Source organism: Salmo trutta, chromosome 13 (genome assembly GCF_901001165.1).
Source record: "Salmo trutta chromosome 13, fSalTru1.1, whole genome shotgun sequence".
Taxonomy (NCBI): Eukaryota; Metazoa; Chordata; class Actinopteri; order Salmoniformes; family Salmonidae; genus Salmo; species Salmo trutta.
Genome location: NC_042969.1, coordinates 73,077,649 through 73,094,440, shown reverse-complemented (window position 1 = coordinate 73,094,440; position 16,792 = coordinate 73,077,649). Strand labels below are relative to the sequence as shown.

Below are 16,792 nucleotides of genomic sequence, written 5' to 3'. Positions count from 1 at the left end.
GGGTGTAGGTTACTCCGGAGGTGTGTAGGTTACTCCGCCCGCGGAGGTGTGTAGGTTACTCCGCCCGCGTGTAGGTTACTCCGGAGGCGTGTAGGTTACTCCGGAGGCGTGTAGGTTACTCCGGAGGCGTGTAGGTTACTCCGGAGGCGTGTAGGTTACTCCGGAGGCGTGTAGGTTACTCCGGAGGCGTGTAGGTTACTCCGCCCGCGGAGGCGTGTAGGTTACTCCGCCCGCGGAGGTGTGGATATTGCATTAGCAAATTTATGCAGAACAATACCCCCGCGAAAGCAATATGGTACATTTCAAATATTCATAGGTATTGTCCTAAAAATGCCAATTATAAAAACATGTTACGCTCACTAGCGTAATCCAGTATTGAATCCAGTATCGAATTGGATTCTTGCATGATTTGGGCAGTGGATAGCAGGCGGCACAGCACACAGGTCTCAACCACACGGATCAATGTTCTGCCAGAGATGCAAACTGTTTCAGCAGCGGTGTCCTCTGTATGTTGTATTTATGACAAGATCTGGTTGGTCAGACAGGCGTCAGCCCTGAGTTCTAACTGGGGTTCCCTTTGCTCTCTTCTGAACTTGTCGCTGTAAGTCAGAGCGTAGACGGCCGTCCAAGCGAGAAATCGCATCAGGCCCACGCCTCCTTGTACTCTCCCAGTGATGCCCTGATCAGCAGGTACCCTTTCGACCCACATCAGAAGGCTTGCTGCATTGTATCTGGCTGTAGGTTTGAATCAAACCACAATTGATGGATACATTTTTCACTCCTGGCCATTCTGGAAGGAAATAGTATGTGGAACCAGGCTTTTCTTCTTAGATTAAACTCTTAGGGTTTATTTTTCCTGTTTGAAGTGGGGGATAATAATATTTTGGAAAAGCGTTTCATCTCTAAAAGGCTTGCTGATTAAAAACTGTGAGGGTCTGCGAGATCCTCAAGGTGGTTACTGCTTCTCATCTCACGGCCGTGTGTGTGTCTGAGTGAAACTGGAAGTGTGTGTGTCTGAGTGAGAGGGTTCATGGGTATGTTGGTGAATGTGAGTTTGTGTGCGACTGTGCGAGGTTCTGTAGTGTGTGTGTGTGTGTGTGTGTGTGTGTCCTTTAAGTGAGATGTGGGTTCCAAGGGTGGTCTGGCCTGTCTGACTCACATGGCTTTCTGCTCTGTCTGCTAGTGATCCATCTATGCAGCCATGATAAATTAAACAAATACTTCATCCAGTTAACCATTTACCATATTCTCTCTATCAGATCACACTTTCTTCTTGTCTCCACACTTTGTTAATAACTTTTATTACCATTACCTTTGAAACATAATTGGAGTGATTATGTGGATTTATACAGTACCAGTCAAAAGTTTAGACACACCTACTCATTGATGGGTTTTTCTTTATTTTTACTACATTGTAGAATAATAGTGAAGACATCAAAACTATGAAATAACACATATGGAATCATGTAGTAACAAAGTGTTAAACAAATCAAAATATATTTTAGATTCTTCAAAATAGCCACCATTTGCCTTGATGACAGATTTACACACTCTTGGCATTCTCTCAACCAGTTTTACCTGGAATGCTTTTCCAACAGCCTTGAAGGAGTTCCCACAAATGCTAAGCACTTGTTGGCTGCTTTTCCTTCACTCTGTGGTCTAACTCATCTCAATTGGGTTGAGGTCAGGTGATTGTGGAGGCCAGGTCATCTGATGCAGCACTCCATCACTCTACTTCTTGGTCAAATGGCCCTTACACAGCCTGGAGGTGTGTTGGGTCATTGTCCTGTTGAAAAACAAATGATAGTCCCACTAAGCGCAAACCAGATGGGATGGCATATCACTGCAGAATGCTGTGGTAGCCATGCTGGTTAAGTGTGCCTTGAATACTAAATAAATCACTGACACAAGCAAAGCACCCCTACACCTCCTCCATGCTTCATGGTGGGAACCACACATGTTGAGATCATCCGTTCACCTACTTTGCATCTCACAAAGACACAACGGTTGGAACAAAAAATCTCAAAGTTGGACTCATCAGACCAAAGGACATATTTCCACCAGTCTAATGTCCATTGCTCGTGTTTCTTTGCCCAAGCAAGTCTCTTCTTATTATTGGTGTCCTTTAGTAGTGGTTTCTTTGCAGCAATTTGACCATGAAGGCTTGATTCATGCAGTCTCCTCTGAACAGTTGATGTCGTCTCTGTTACTTGAATTTACATTTACGTCATTTAGCAGATGCTCTTATCCAGAGCGACTTACAAATTGGTGCATTCACCTTATGATATCCAGTGGAATAACCACTTTACAATAGTACATCTATATCTTTTTTTGGGGGGGGGGGGGTTAGAAGGATTACTTTATCCTATCCCACGTATTCCTTAAAGAGGTGGGGTTTCGGGTGTCTCCAGAAGGTGGTGATTGACTCCGCTGTCCTGGCATCGTGAGGGAGCTTGTTCCACCATTGGGGTGCCAGAGCAGCGAACAGTTTTGACTGGGCTGAGCGGGAACTGTGCTTCCTCAGAGGTAGGGAGGCGAGCAGGCCAGAGGTGGATGAACGCAGTGCCCTTCTTTGGGTGTAGGGACTGATCAGAGCCTGAGCTGCCGTTCCCCTCACAGCTCCGTAGGCAAGCACCATGGTCTTGTAGCAGATGCGAGCTTCAACTGGAAGCCAGTGGAGAGAGCGGAGAAGCGGGGTGACGTGAGAGAACTTGGGAAGGTTGTACACCAGACAGGCTGCGGCGTTCTGGATGAGTTGTACGGGTTTAATGGCACAGGCAGGGAGCCCCGCCAGCAGCGAGTTGCAGCAATCCAGACGGGAGATGACAAGTGCCTGGATTAGGACCTGCGCCGCTTCCTGTGTAAGGCAGGGTCGTACTCTGCGAATGTTGTAGAGCATTTATTTGGGCTGCAATTTCTGAGGCTGGTAACTCTAATGAACTTATCCTCTGCAGCAGAGGTAACTCTGGGTCTTCCATTTCTGTGGAGGTTTCGTCATAGCACTTGATGGTTTTCCAGATTGACTGGCCTTCATGTCTTAAAGTAATGATGGACTGTCATTTCTATTTGCTTATTTGAGCTATTCTTGCCATAATATGGACTTGGTCTTTTACCAAATAGGGCTATCTTCTGTATACCACCCCTACCTTGTCACAACACAACTGATTGGCTCAAAAGCATTTTAACAAGGCACACATTCCAGGTGACTACCTTATGAAGCTGGTTGAGAGAATGCCAAGAGTGTGCAAAGGGTGGCTACTTTGAAGAATTTCAAATATAACATATTCTGATTTGTTTAACACTTTTTTTGGTTACTACATGATTCCATATGTGTTACTTCATAGTTTTGATGTCTTCACTCTTATTACACAATGTAGAAAATAGTAAAAATAAAGAAAACCCTTGAATGAGTAGTTGTGTCCAAACTTTTGACTGGTACTGTACATACTTAATTGTGTGTGTCAAGGGTTCAGGTTGTTCTGGTCCGTGTTACATTAGATGCATGTTGACAAACTACACAGTGTGCCTCAATGACCACCGTCTCAGTGAAAATAAATAACCTCTATTTCACGACCTTTCTGTTTTCTGCTAATGGGAATTGTAAAATGCTCTGGACTAATCTTCCTCTTAAGGCAGGGTGGTTGTTATGAAGACATTTCCTTTTAAGGAAAATGTAAATAAATATTGTTATTCAATACAGGAACACCACTGAATGTGAACTTCCTGGTGTGAGATGTATTTGTATTTCTGGGTTTACAGTTACTTCACCCCTGCTAAGATGATAGTACCTTAGTAGTGTGACCAAATCGCACCCCTGTTTAGATGATAGTAGCTTAACTAGCGTAACCAAAGCAGTGTTTAACCTGAACTGCACTTATTTCTCTCTTAGCACTGTTAATATTGATCATTTCTTAGACTGCTTGTTTTTTCATGCTATGTTTTTCATGTTTTTAATAATTTACTGTATTGCCACTCACTCTGAATATGTGGCTGGGTATCAACTACAGGGCTATGACAGGAGCTTGCTGTCTGTGAGGGTCTCGTCTCATTCTCTGATCCTCTCCCTCCACTCCAGGTCAGTGACGGACCCCCGGGATGGAAAGCGAGTCGCCCTCAAAAAGATGCCCAATGTCTTCCAGAACCTCGTCTCCTGTAAGAGGGTCTTCAGAGAGCTGAAGATGCTGTGCTTCTTCAAACATGATAACGTGAGTGGATGGCTAGCCTCCCTCCCCTCTCTTGGTTCCTCTTTTTCACTTCCCCCTGTCACCTCCCACCTGCATCTCTTCCTCTCTGTCCTTTCCGATTCTTTCTCTCTTTACTCTCTCTCTCTGATCCCTCTCCATCCCCTCCCTGCGGATGTGCCTGACCTCCTCTCCTCTCCACAGGTGCTCTCGGCTCTCGACATCCTACAGCCTCCACACATCGACTACTTTGAGGAAATGTATCCTTAAACGATAACACAGTGGCCAGTCTGTGGCCTGTATTCATCAAACCCCTTCCTTCCAGTCTCACAATCGTAGGAGTTTAAAACCACTTCTTACACATATTCCATGCAACTTTGTTTAAGCAACTATCTTAGCTATCAGTGAATCTCCCCGGCTGCTGGTTCCTTCCACAGATTGAAGTGGACAGACTTGTCTGCTGTAGATTAAATCTGATCTGTTTGCATTGCGTTGTTTAGATGGGATGTGTTGTGTCATTGCTGCTAAGTGGGCTCAGCCCGTATGGAGTCAGTCCAGATCCAGTCTTATGCTACCTGCTGGAAGGCCCCTATCAGATTTAGAAACTCTCTCTCTCTATCGCCTATCCCCAGGGAAGTCCATGTCTGCTGGGGTTGTTAAAATTGTGAGATTTTTACTGACCTGTCTCATTGACATTATTTTGCTTCTAGGAGTGACGATTGGGGCGTGGGAGGAGACCGGAGGAAAGGAGCTGAGCTTGCTGATTCAGTGGGAGATAGATGGGTGGGTGATCTACTGGCAGGTAGGAGGAGACCGGAGGAAAGGAGCTGAGCTTGCTGATTCAGTGGGAGATAGATGGGTGGGTGATCTACTGGCAGGTAGCGTCTACCTCCTTCTCAGTCTTATGTTTTCACTCTTACAGGTGGTTTGGATGGAGGGGGGTCATTAGGCTGTTTGTTTACCCACTGCTATCCCCCATATTGGTCCTCATCAGTCAACAGCACCATCAGTTGGTGTCTAGTGACTGACTGAATACTGTAGCTTTGGAAAAATGAGTTGAGCCTGCTCCCATTCTGCATGTTCAGTGTGAAGGGAAAGGCACAAGCCTCTCACCGACACCTTTTAGTTCTCTTTTCCTTGGCGCCCCAGCACATAACTGCCTAATGGTTTATTTTCAGGTGTAGGAGGATGAGGACGGAGGTAAGGAGGGAGGGAGTGTAAAATGCTGAGATGTCCCATTTAGTTTCCATTCTTATTTCTAATATTTCCTTTATGGGCTGGAATTGGAGGAATGAGGCTTGAGGCTTTCCGAGCTTTCTCTGTAATCTAGCATATAATTTAATCATACAAATGACACGTTGCTCCCCTGTATTAAACTGGCTCCCGGTCGCTCCAAATGCTCTTATAAACCCTTCACTACATTTCTTTATTTCTAGTTTAGATCTCTCTAAACCAAGTGGACTTTCTTTAGTTCTGTCTTGGCAGTCTTTCTAGTGAATTATGAGAGAAATTGATCTCTCATTAATAAAGAAACAAAAGCCACAAAACCCACTTAGCTGAGAGATTTATTTGCCTCTGTATTTTTAGCTGTTACTCATTCGGCAGAGTGATTATTCACTTTACTCTAAATTGTGTGACATTCTGCTGCTTTTGGACTCGCTTTAAAGCACACAATGGAAGGCCCTAATGAGTGTACTGTATAGCAGGATTTCTCTGTGTGCTTTTTGATAATAGAATAAACAACAACAACTGGAATATATGCTGTGCTCTCACGTGCATGACAATTTGTGCCTTTGAGAGTGGGTGAGTGGTGGCATATTGAACTCAGGCAGCGGTCTATTTGAAGGCAGGGAAACCAGGAATTTTTCTCCACTTTCCCTTTGCTGATGTAGATTTTCCACTATGAATCCAATTCAATTGTATTTTTCTGTGTTTATATATATTTTTTGAGTGAGAAACGACATTCATGGTTTTGTTTAGTAGCGTAACACTAAAGCTATGAATAAATCAGAGTGTCGTTGATAGAATGAGTCCTTCAGGCGTAGTGGTTGGAGCTTGGGCCTCTGTGATATAACTATCCTGTTCTGTGTATATCCTGGGGGGCACACACACGTACACACACACACCAGTGGCGGTCGGTCCCGTTTCTGTTTAAGATGAGGGAGGACAATTATTTTTTTCCATGAGCATTGCCTTGTTTTTAATACAGCATATTGGATGACTGTCATTCATATTCCATTCACCCAGTTCAATGTAACAGCGATAGGTTTACATGATACTCAAATTTTCTCTATAGCAATCATGATGATGCTAGAACCTAGTCTATGAATGAACGTTTACAACCTAGATGCACACATGTCGAGAGAAAAAATTTAGGTGACAGACAGTAACACATGGACAGACAGTGACACATTCAATACCGCCTTGCACACTCTTGCCTGCAGCTAGCTGATCTAGGGTGTAATCATTAGTCCAACAGTTGCAAACAAGAGTTTCTATTGGACAAATTCAGGTATGTTTATCCCCACTTCATTCAGTTTAAGAAATGTTTTTCAACTTAATCGGCAGAACGCATACAACCCTGATCACCTGTAAACACAGTTCACTTTCATAGCTGCCACGTTATATTCCTTCTCATATCTATGCGCTCTCCTCCTCTCACCTTTTCCCTTCGCTTGTGAACTTCAATGCACAACACATCAGCTGTATGTGACCAGGCAAAAAAAACTTTCCAAGCCAAACCATATCATAACCGATACACACAGCCTACATCGTTGTCACCATATCTGCTAAAGTAATGGCATAGTCAACATAGCTAATAGAAATAACGTGTTAGGAAACCCGCTACAATCATGCAGTAATGTTACAGTATACAGTCAGTAGGCATTTTAGAACTAACACCGGCGGGCCTTGGTGGCAATACATTTGTAAAACCAAACGCTTACCTTCGCTCGGAAGCTTTTTTTGTGTTGTGTTGGATAGTCATATCCAGCTAGCTAACATAGCATCCCTCTTTTGAGCAGGGTGTTTGAGTAGGCTAAACTAGCTAACTGCATTTGCTAGCTAAGTAAGTGAAACTGAAAGTGAAAAAAAATACGAAATGTATTTGTTTAAAACTGTTCAACTATTGTCTTTCTCTCTTTGAGTCAACTACTCATCACATTTTATGCACTGCAGTGCTAGCTAGCTATAACTTATGCTTTCAGTACTAGATTGATTCATTTAATCCTTTAATTGGATGCACAACATGTCAGTTCATGCTGCAAGAGCTCTGAAAGGTTGGAGGACGTCCTCCGGAAGTTGTCAAAATTACTGTGTTAGTCCATGGAAAGGGGTGAGAACCATGAGCCTCCTAAGTTTTGTATTGAAGTCAATGTACTCAGAGGAGGATGGAAGCTAGCTGTCCTCCGGCTCCACCATGGTGCTACCCTACGTAGTGCTGTTGAGGCTACTGGTGACGTGAATATATTTAGTATAGTTTTATCTAAAAAGGTTAACTTTTTTAATGTTTTATGAAATTCACTGAGGGGCATGGTTGTCCCCTTCCTCCTCTGAGGAGCCTTCACTGACACACACACACACTACTTTGCTGCTGCTTGCATCCTGCGAAGGAAGAAGGCTGCCATTACAGATGCATGTGTGTGTAGGGGTCAGGGCTCTAAATTTAAAAAAATGAAATAATTGGTAGCACTGGTGTTCCCAACTTAAAACAGTTAGGAGCACCACATGAAATTTAGGAGCATCAGAAAATACTATTTTTTATTGATTTAGATACAGCCTATATTGTTGTGCCCTAGAAACTAATATGTAATACCGTAAAGACGTTAATTTATTAGAAAAACGGAAATGTTGATCGAATACCTGCCATTGAAATTACAAAGTAATTAGCAGAATATAAGGTTTGTACATTGTGTAAAAGCACAATTTTCCAGTTGAGATGGAGAAGGCGTTAGCTGCATCCCAATTAAGCGACCTGAGTATGGGCAAGTGGGTGTGTCGAAAAGGTAAGTAGTGGGCGTGTGGAAAGTAGTGGGTGTGTGGAAAGCGCTCTGCTATAGGTTGGACGGTGTTGATTAAGCTGTGTTCTTTTTCTTCAGTTTCATTATCACCCCTCAGCTACTCTTAGTCCATCCCACCTATCTCCGTAAACCCACCCCTCAGCTACTCTGTCCATCCCACCTATCTCTGTAAACCCACCCCCCAGCTACTCTTAGTCCATCCCACCTATCTCTGTAAACCCACCCCTCAGCTACTCTGTTCATCCCACCTATCTCTGTAAACCCACCCCTCAGCTACTCTTAGTCCATCCCACCTATCTCTGTAAACCCACCCCTCAGCTACTCTTAGTCCATCCCACCTATCTCTGTAAACCCACCCCTCAGCTACTCTTAGTCCATCCCACCTATCTCTGTAAACCCACCCCTCAGCTACTCTTAGTCCATCCCACCTATCTCTGTAAACCCACCCCTCAGCTACTCTTAGTCCATCCCACCTATCTCTGTAAACCCACCCCTCAGCTACTCTTAGTCCATCCCACCTATCTCTGTAAACCCACCCCTCAGCTACTCTTAGTCCATCCCACCTATCTCTGTAAACCCACCCCTCAGCTACTCTTAGTTCATCACACCTATCTCTGTAAACCCACCCCTCAGCTACTCTTAGTCCATCCCACCTATCTCTGTAAACCCACCCCTCAGCTACTCTTAGTCCATCCCACCTATCTCTGTAAACCCACCCCTCAGCTACTCTTAGTCCATCACACCTATCTCTGTAAACCCACCCCTCAGCTACTCTTAGTCCATCCCACCTATCTCTGTAAACTGCCCTCTTATGATTTCCATGTGCCCTATATTTTTCAACTGTGCTGTTTCACAGAAATTCTGAACCTGACTAATTACATAGTATCTACAGATTGTAAGTTAAAGATAAATATTTTTACTAAAACTATTGTTATATTGTTGATTGATTGATTGATTATGGTTTTCCAAATCTCTCAACAGTGCTATTTGTAGGGTTAATTTTAGATAAATGTTGTGATTTTTCAGCCATTCCTGAACCTGTGACCAGAAACAAGCTACATAGGGGCAATACCAAAATAAGGGATCTAATGATTCTGTCTCTTCGTAGCAAAATCTGCAGAGCTGAGATGGTTGTATGCCCCAAATACATAACATTCTGTTTGTGGCAAGAATTTTGTATAATAATTTAAATTGAAAAACTCGCAAGCGTTGTTTTATGTGTCGGTTCAAAAACCACGTGCCACAGAATTGGCACATAAAAAAATCTCTTGCCAACTATTTTGCCACTTGTGTGGCGCCGCGGTCAACATTCTGGTCCTCAAGTTAAACTGGTTGCCAATTTTGGTCAATTAATTAAGGGCACTTGCCTTCTCCATTTTTGCGGTAATGCTGCAATCTGTTGGTTGTAATTTTGGATAGAGCAAACATTTCCATATATGTTTGTTAACTACACATGTGACATAACTCCACCTTTCCCATTCATAATATCATTACCAAAGATAATTCATATTTTTCATACACTAATTGCTAAAAAAAATATTCTATTTAATTTTAACCATTATTTGTTGTAATATTTGTTCTGTCTTTTCTGGAGGGTGAAAATGGATTTGCAACCAGCTGTATATGGCTTGTTTTAGAAAGGGTGATATTTTGAAAAAGGTTCCATTTTCAATTAACTGGCAGTGAGGTTGTAAACTGGATAAAGGGAAATTATTTCCTACCACGCAATTACCGTACGTTGAGCGACCGTACCGCGAGAGTTTGGACTTCTGTTTTTAAACCAGAGGATGAGTCTGAGTCGTATTTCACTGTTTGTTTTACACAAATAATTGTACATTTTCAGTTATAAAACTGACAATTGTTTATTTTGGATTAAAAGTATTTATTATGGGTGTACTGTTGCTTCGTGCATTGTATGCGTGTGCTTACTGTGACGGTTACCTTGATATTGGCTACTCGGTAGCTACATCCCACTCCGTTGCCGGACAGTAGTGCTTGTCAAGGGCACTGTTTCCCGGTGCTGCGATTCATGCTCTCCCCATTGAGTAGTAGTCTGTATTTAGGCTATGTATCAAGTTGACATCTAGATGGCTGTCAATATCAATTCTTTCTTATGTAGGCCACGTTAGCTACCGACCGTGATACCCAGTAGGAAGCACTTGAAGTCGGCAGGCCTTCCGGTACAAAACCAGGTAACATCACTGAATACGCTTAAGTAGTTTTAGAATGGCCCACGACATGGTTTATGAATGTAAAATGCAGTCCCGGCGATCCGCTATAGGAAGACAAAAATCTTGCCCCGGTAATATGGGTCAGATCTTTTGACCTGGTTGGGCTAGAAGAAAACCGTTTTTGCTGTATTAATGGGGCATATCTTTTTGGTGCTTGGAAATAACCAGTGGTGTGAAGTACTTAAGTAAAAATACTTTAAAGTACTACATAAGTCGTTTTTGGGGTATTTGCACTTTACTTTACTATTTATATTACTTTTAGAATTTTACTCAAATAGTATTTCACTGGGTTACTTTCACTTGAGTCATTTTCTGTTAAGGTATGTTTTACTTTTAATACAGTATGACATTTGAGTACTTTTCCCACCACTGGAAATAACAGTACAGTGAAGCCTTATCATTACAACAATTATGATCAAATGTATTTGTCACATGCTTCATAAACAACAGGTGTAGACAAACAGGGAAATGCTTATTTACGGCTCTTCCCAACAATGCAGAAAGAAAAATACACTTTACAATTTAGATACATTTAAAATCATTAACATAGCCATTGCAACTAGGTGAGGTGTGTTATTTGTTTTTTTAAAGCAAATTTTGCTGTTGCTTGAGTAATTTCAGATGGAAGTGAGTTCCATGTGATCAGGACTCTATATAATACTGTGCGTTGCCTTGAATTCGTTCTGGATTTGGGGACTGTGAAGAGACTCCCAGCGGCATGTCTGGTAGGGTAAGTATGTCTTTCAGAGCTATATGTAAGTTGATTATGCAGACAGTTTGGAAATGTGAATTTAATAATATTTCTCACATAAACAAGATTTGCTGCAGTTAGTCTCTCGTCAACCCTCAGCCAGGAAAGACTGGCATGCATGTTGTTGATGTTAGTTCTGTATGTGTAATTAATGGCAAGGTGTGCTGCTTCTGTTTTGAACCAGCTGCAGCTTTGCTAGGTCTTTCTTTGCTGCACTTGACCATATTAGTGGACAGTAATCGAGATGGGACAAGACCAGAGCCTGAACAACTAGTACAGTTGAATTGTGTAAAAAATACCTAACGTTTATTTTAACAGACATACCCCTCTCCATCTTAACAACAACGTTGTCAATATGACTTGGCCATGATAATTGACCATCCAATGTTATACCTAGCAGTTTAGCTTCCTCAACTTGCTCAATGGCCACACCATTTCTACACAATTCCAATTGAGGTTTAGGTTTTAGAGAATGTTTTAAAACAAATACAATGCTTTTAGTTTTATCTCTATTTATGACCCGTTTATTATTTATCCCCTATTTTTATACTGACCAACTCCTTATTTATAATTTCAGTGAGCTCACTGGCTTTTAAACATGCAACAATTTCAAAGATTTTAGGCTTTGGTCTTTGTCATGGTAGCAACGTAGGCTAACGCTGGTACTCAACGTAGTCCAGCCAGCACAGCTCTCAGGGCCGACGGAAACGTCAACAAACAGCTGGGATTTATACAGCCACAAGCCCGGAACTATCCGCAGTACCAGCCGTAAGGGCTAACCGTATCGAGGGCGGTGTTCAAACTGTCAAGGAAACCTGGCTAGCTTCATAGTGAGCAGATAGGCTAACCGCTTTACCAAGCAGCAGGTTTTTAGGGTTTGGCAGTATCCCGGAACAGATAGTAGTGGTCCCACAAACTGAGGATAACCACGTCGCGTGATCCACATGAAACAGGTAGACTAGTAAATATTTGTTTTCTCAAGAAAATACTTTTTCAGAAACTTTCAAAAGCAACCGAGCTCTCTAGTTCCACTTTCAGCATGCGTCAGCCTCTGAGGACATTGCATGTATGCTTAGTGATGTGGACATGAGGAACTTGAAGCTCTCGTCCCGCTCCACTACAGTCCTGTGGATGGGGGTGTGCTCTGCCCTCCGTTCTCTCTAGTCCACGATCAGCTCCGTTGTCTTGCTGACGTTGTGGGAAAGGTTGTTGTCCTGGCACCAGACTGCCAGGTCACTGACCTCCTCCCTAAAGGCTGTCTCATCGTCATTGGTGATCAGGCCTGCCACCGTCGTGTCGTCAGCAAACTTAATGATGGTGGTGGGTGAACAGAGAGTACAGGAGGGGACTAGCCACGCACCCGAGAGGCCCCATATTGAAGGTCAGCGTGGCGGATGTGTTGTTTTCTACCCTCACCACCTGGGGCGGCCCGTTAGGAAATCCAGGATCCAGTTGCAGAGGGAGGTTTTCAATCCCAGGGTCCGGAGTTTAGTGATGAGCTTGGTCGCACAGAAAAATTTATCACAAATGTAACCAAATTGGTCGTAGTTTAGAGCCCTGGTAGGGGTTGAGGCTGGTAGCTCTGCTAACTTGTAAGCATTTCCTCTGTGGGTTTTGGTGTGCATGCTGTTTTTCTTGGGTGTACTTTTGTAGGGGGTTAGCTCCCCTCATCTCATTTTCCATCCTGGTTTGAGAGGTTAACATTTTACCACCTACCAACACCCTACTAGTCCTGACAAACAACTACTTCACTGTCTTCCACTGAGGGTAATCTCCAGAGTTATCTGAGCCAACGTGTCTCCATATCTTTACCACGGCACCCCTATGTTCATTACCACACACACACACACACACACACACACACACACACACACACACACACACACACACACTCTCACACACACACATCAAGGAAGGCTAGTGAATTACTGACACAACAACAGGCTGTATATAGCCCTCAATGTGACATGGCATGGGGCTATCGCAACCTGCCAAGAGAAAGAGAGAGCACATTCAGGGCAACCACATGCCTGTCTGCTTTTCACAAGTCTGTTATGGGGAGTTAAACATTGTCAGGAAATGACTTGGATATTGAGTCTATTCCACAATCACCATGCTTAGGGTTGGTTGCCCACTGCTCTTTCTATTTCTTAGAATTCCTATAAATACCCCCTCGGAAAATTATATTATCCTGCTGAATACAGAGTCTGGGAATGGGTGGCTAATCTGAATAGGCTCTCTATCTCGGAGTAGTGTGGTGTGTTTGACTCAGGACTGACTGCATCCATGTGTCAGATATAGTGAGTTATTTGCTGTTCCGGAAGTGACTGTACCTATTTTAGTATTAAGGTCTCTACTGAAGTTGCTTGGGTGCATTTATGAATGAGAGGGAGCGAGAGGTCTGACACCCCTTCTGTCTTTGTGTGTGTGCATGTGTTTGTGCATGTGTTTGTGCATGCATGTGTGTTTATTCAGCGCCAACGGCAGAGCACTGTAGGCTGGTGTGTGCTCCGTCTTGGTCTGCTCTGTCAGAACAGGAATATGAATGTCATCTCCCCAGATCTACACGCTGGTTATTATGTAGAGGGGGTGTTTTTAATCAGGCAGCATATTAAAGTGAATACACTCTTCTATACAAACACACACACAGCCAGGCCTGTGCAGCCTGATAATGATTAAACTGCTCTTGACACAGGAAGACGTGATGATCACAGCCTGATAAGGATTAAACTGCTCCTGACACAGGAAGACGTGATGATTACAGCCTGATAATGATTAAACTGCTCCTGACACAGGAAGACGTGATGATTACAGCCTGATAATGTTTAAACTGCTCCTGACAGGAAGACGTGATGATTACAGCCTGATAATGATTAAACTGCTCCTGACACAGGAAGACGTGATGATTACAGCCTGATAATGATTAAACTGCTCCTGACACAGGAAGACGTGATGATTACAGCCTGATAATGATTAAACTGCTCCTGACACAGGAAGACGTGATGATTACAGCCTGATGCACTGCAACAATAAGGGAGGGAGGGACACTCACAGGCAATTAGATTAAATGTAAATGTGGATTTAGGAAGACGTTTCAGGTGCTTTATGAAATGGATGGACGTGCTTGACTTTTCATCATGAAACAAAATGACTCATCCCAATGCACAGAGCGATATAAACTCAACAAAAAAAGAAATGTCCTCTCACTGTCAACTGTGTTTATTTTCAGCAAACTTAACAGGTGTAAATATTTGTATGAACATAAGATTCAACAACTGAGACAAACTGAACAAGTTCCACAGACATGTGACTAACATAAATGGAATAATGTGTCCCTGAACAAAGGGGGCAGTCAAAATTAACAGTAAGTATCTGGTGTGGCCACTAGCTGCATTAAGTACTGCAGTGCATCTCCTCCTCATGGACTGCACCAGATTTGCCAGTTCTTGCTGTGAGATGTTACCCCACTCTTCCACCAAGGCACCTGCAAGTTCCCGGACATTTCTGGGGGAATGGCCCTAGCCCTCACCCTCCGATCCAACAGGTCCCAGACGTACTCAATGGGATTGAGATCCAGATTCTTCGCTGTCCATGGCAGAACACTGACATTCCTGTCTTGCAGGAAATCATGCATAGAACGAGCAGTATGGCTGGTGGCATTGTCATGCTGGAGGGTCATGTCAGGATGAACCTGCAGGAAGGGTACCACATGAAGGAGGAAGATGTCTTCCCTGTAACGCACAGTGTTGAGATTGCCTGCAATAACAACAAGCTCAGTCTAATGATGCTGTGACACACCGCCCCAGACCATGACGGACCCTCCACCTCCAAATCGATCCCTCTCCAGAGTACAGGCCTCTGTGTAACGCTCATTCCTTTGACGATAAACGACCATCACCGTCACGACCGTCAATCCGACCATCACCCCTGGTGAGACAAAACCGCGACTCGTCAGTGAATAGCACTTTTTGCCAGTCCTGTCTGGTCCAGTGACGGTGGGTTTGTGCCCATAGGCAACGTTGTTGTTGCTGGTGATGTCTGGGGAGGACCTGCCTTACAACAGGCCTACAAGCTCTCAGTCCAGCCTCTCTCAGCCTATTGCGGACAGTCTGAGCACTGATGAAGGGATTGTGCGTTCCTGGTGTAACTCGGGCAGTTGTTGTTGCCATCCTGTGCCTGTCCCGCAGGCGTGATGTTCAGATGTACCGATCCTGTGCAGGTGTTGTTACATGTGGTCTGCCACTGCGAGGATGATCAGCTGTCCATCCTGTCTCCCTGTAGCTCTGTCTTAGGCGTCTCACAGTACGGACATTGCAATTTATTGCCCTGGCCACATCTGCAGTCCTCATGCCTCCTTGCAGCATGCCTAAGGCACGTTCACGCAGATGAGCAGGGACCCTGGGCATCTTTCTTTTGGTGTTTTTCAGAGTCAGTAGAAAGGTTTCTTTAGTGTCCTAAGTTTTCATAACTGTGACCTTACTTGCCTACCGTCTGTAAGCTGTTAGTGTCTTAACAACCGTTCCACAGGTGCATGTTCATTAATTGTTTCTGGTTCATTGAACAAGCATGGGAAACAGTGTTTGAACTCTTTACAATGAAGGTCTGTGAAGTTATTTGGATTTGTACAAATTATCTTTGAAAGACAGGGTCCTGAAAAGAGACGTTTCTTTTTTTGCTGAGTTTAGTAGGAGGATGTGTCGTGTGTGTGTGTGTGTGTGTGTGTGTGTGTGCGCTGATTTGAGACTCCCTGACTAGCGAGCCTGGTTCATGTTTCTGAGTCCTGCTACAATATGACCTTTAATGGAGGGAGGGGGGGGGGGGCTTTACCTCATATTCCACTGTCATTTAAACAGGGAAAACCAGAAGAGGTCTTAAAATGTCTCTTAGGTTTCCCCTTACCTCACCTTGTCAACGTGTGTGTTTACATGAGTACTTTGCCTCTTGCTCCACATCCTCTCTTCTGTGGGTTAGTCATGCAGGGAGGGGGAGGGTTGGCTCCCTGACATACAGCAGACCCCAGGTGCCTCTCTGCCACTTCCCACTTCTTGGATGCGTTGGTTGGCATAGTAACAGGTAACCAGAGCCCTCTGGGAGTGTGTTCAGCGCCAGGTCACATGGTTAAAAGGAGAATGAATGCTCACAGGTGGGCAGGCCAGCGGTGCCATACCCTACACGGACTAACTCAACTAAAGTCTATACACACAATAATACTGGAGCTTCATTGTAGAAAAATATAACTAGCTACCTCAGTCCACAGGGATCTACCCTTTATATATGTTGCGCAATCCATTCTAATAACAGGAACTGATCCCCAGATTCCAAACCATTCCTCTCTTCACACGTTTCTCTGCTCCATCTCCATCACTCCTCTGAATGACTAGAAGTGTCCAGAGCCCTAGTGGCTGGTGTTCCCACACTCACTCACCCACTCACCCACCCACCATCAGGACATGCCTTTTTACTCGCAGAAAGAGAGAGCCTTGTTATTGTCACCACAGCAGAGAGAGAGTCAAGCACCACCGAGCGAGCATGGGCCTCAGAGGAAAGAGTGTAGTTTGCATTTCAGTGGAGGAATCAAGCATGCAGATGATTTGCGTGAGGATAATTATA

At 43.9% G+C, this 16,792-nt stretch overlaps 1 protein-coding gene across 1 annotated transcript in view; it reads left to right on the top strand.

Annotated features, from left to right (window-relative positions):
- The window catches only part of nlk2 (nemo-like kinase, type 2), a 99,415-nt gene that overhangs the window by 36,914 nt on the left and 45,709 nt on the right, over positions 1-16,792 (top strand). The window contains exons 2-3 of the mRNA XM_029773550.1: positions 4,076-4,205; positions 4,386-4,441. Coding sequence (XP_029629410.1) covers positions 4,076-4,205; positions 4,386-4,441 — 186 coding nt within the window. The remainder of the gene's footprint in view (positions 1-4,075; positions 4,206-4,385; positions 4,442-16,792) is intronic.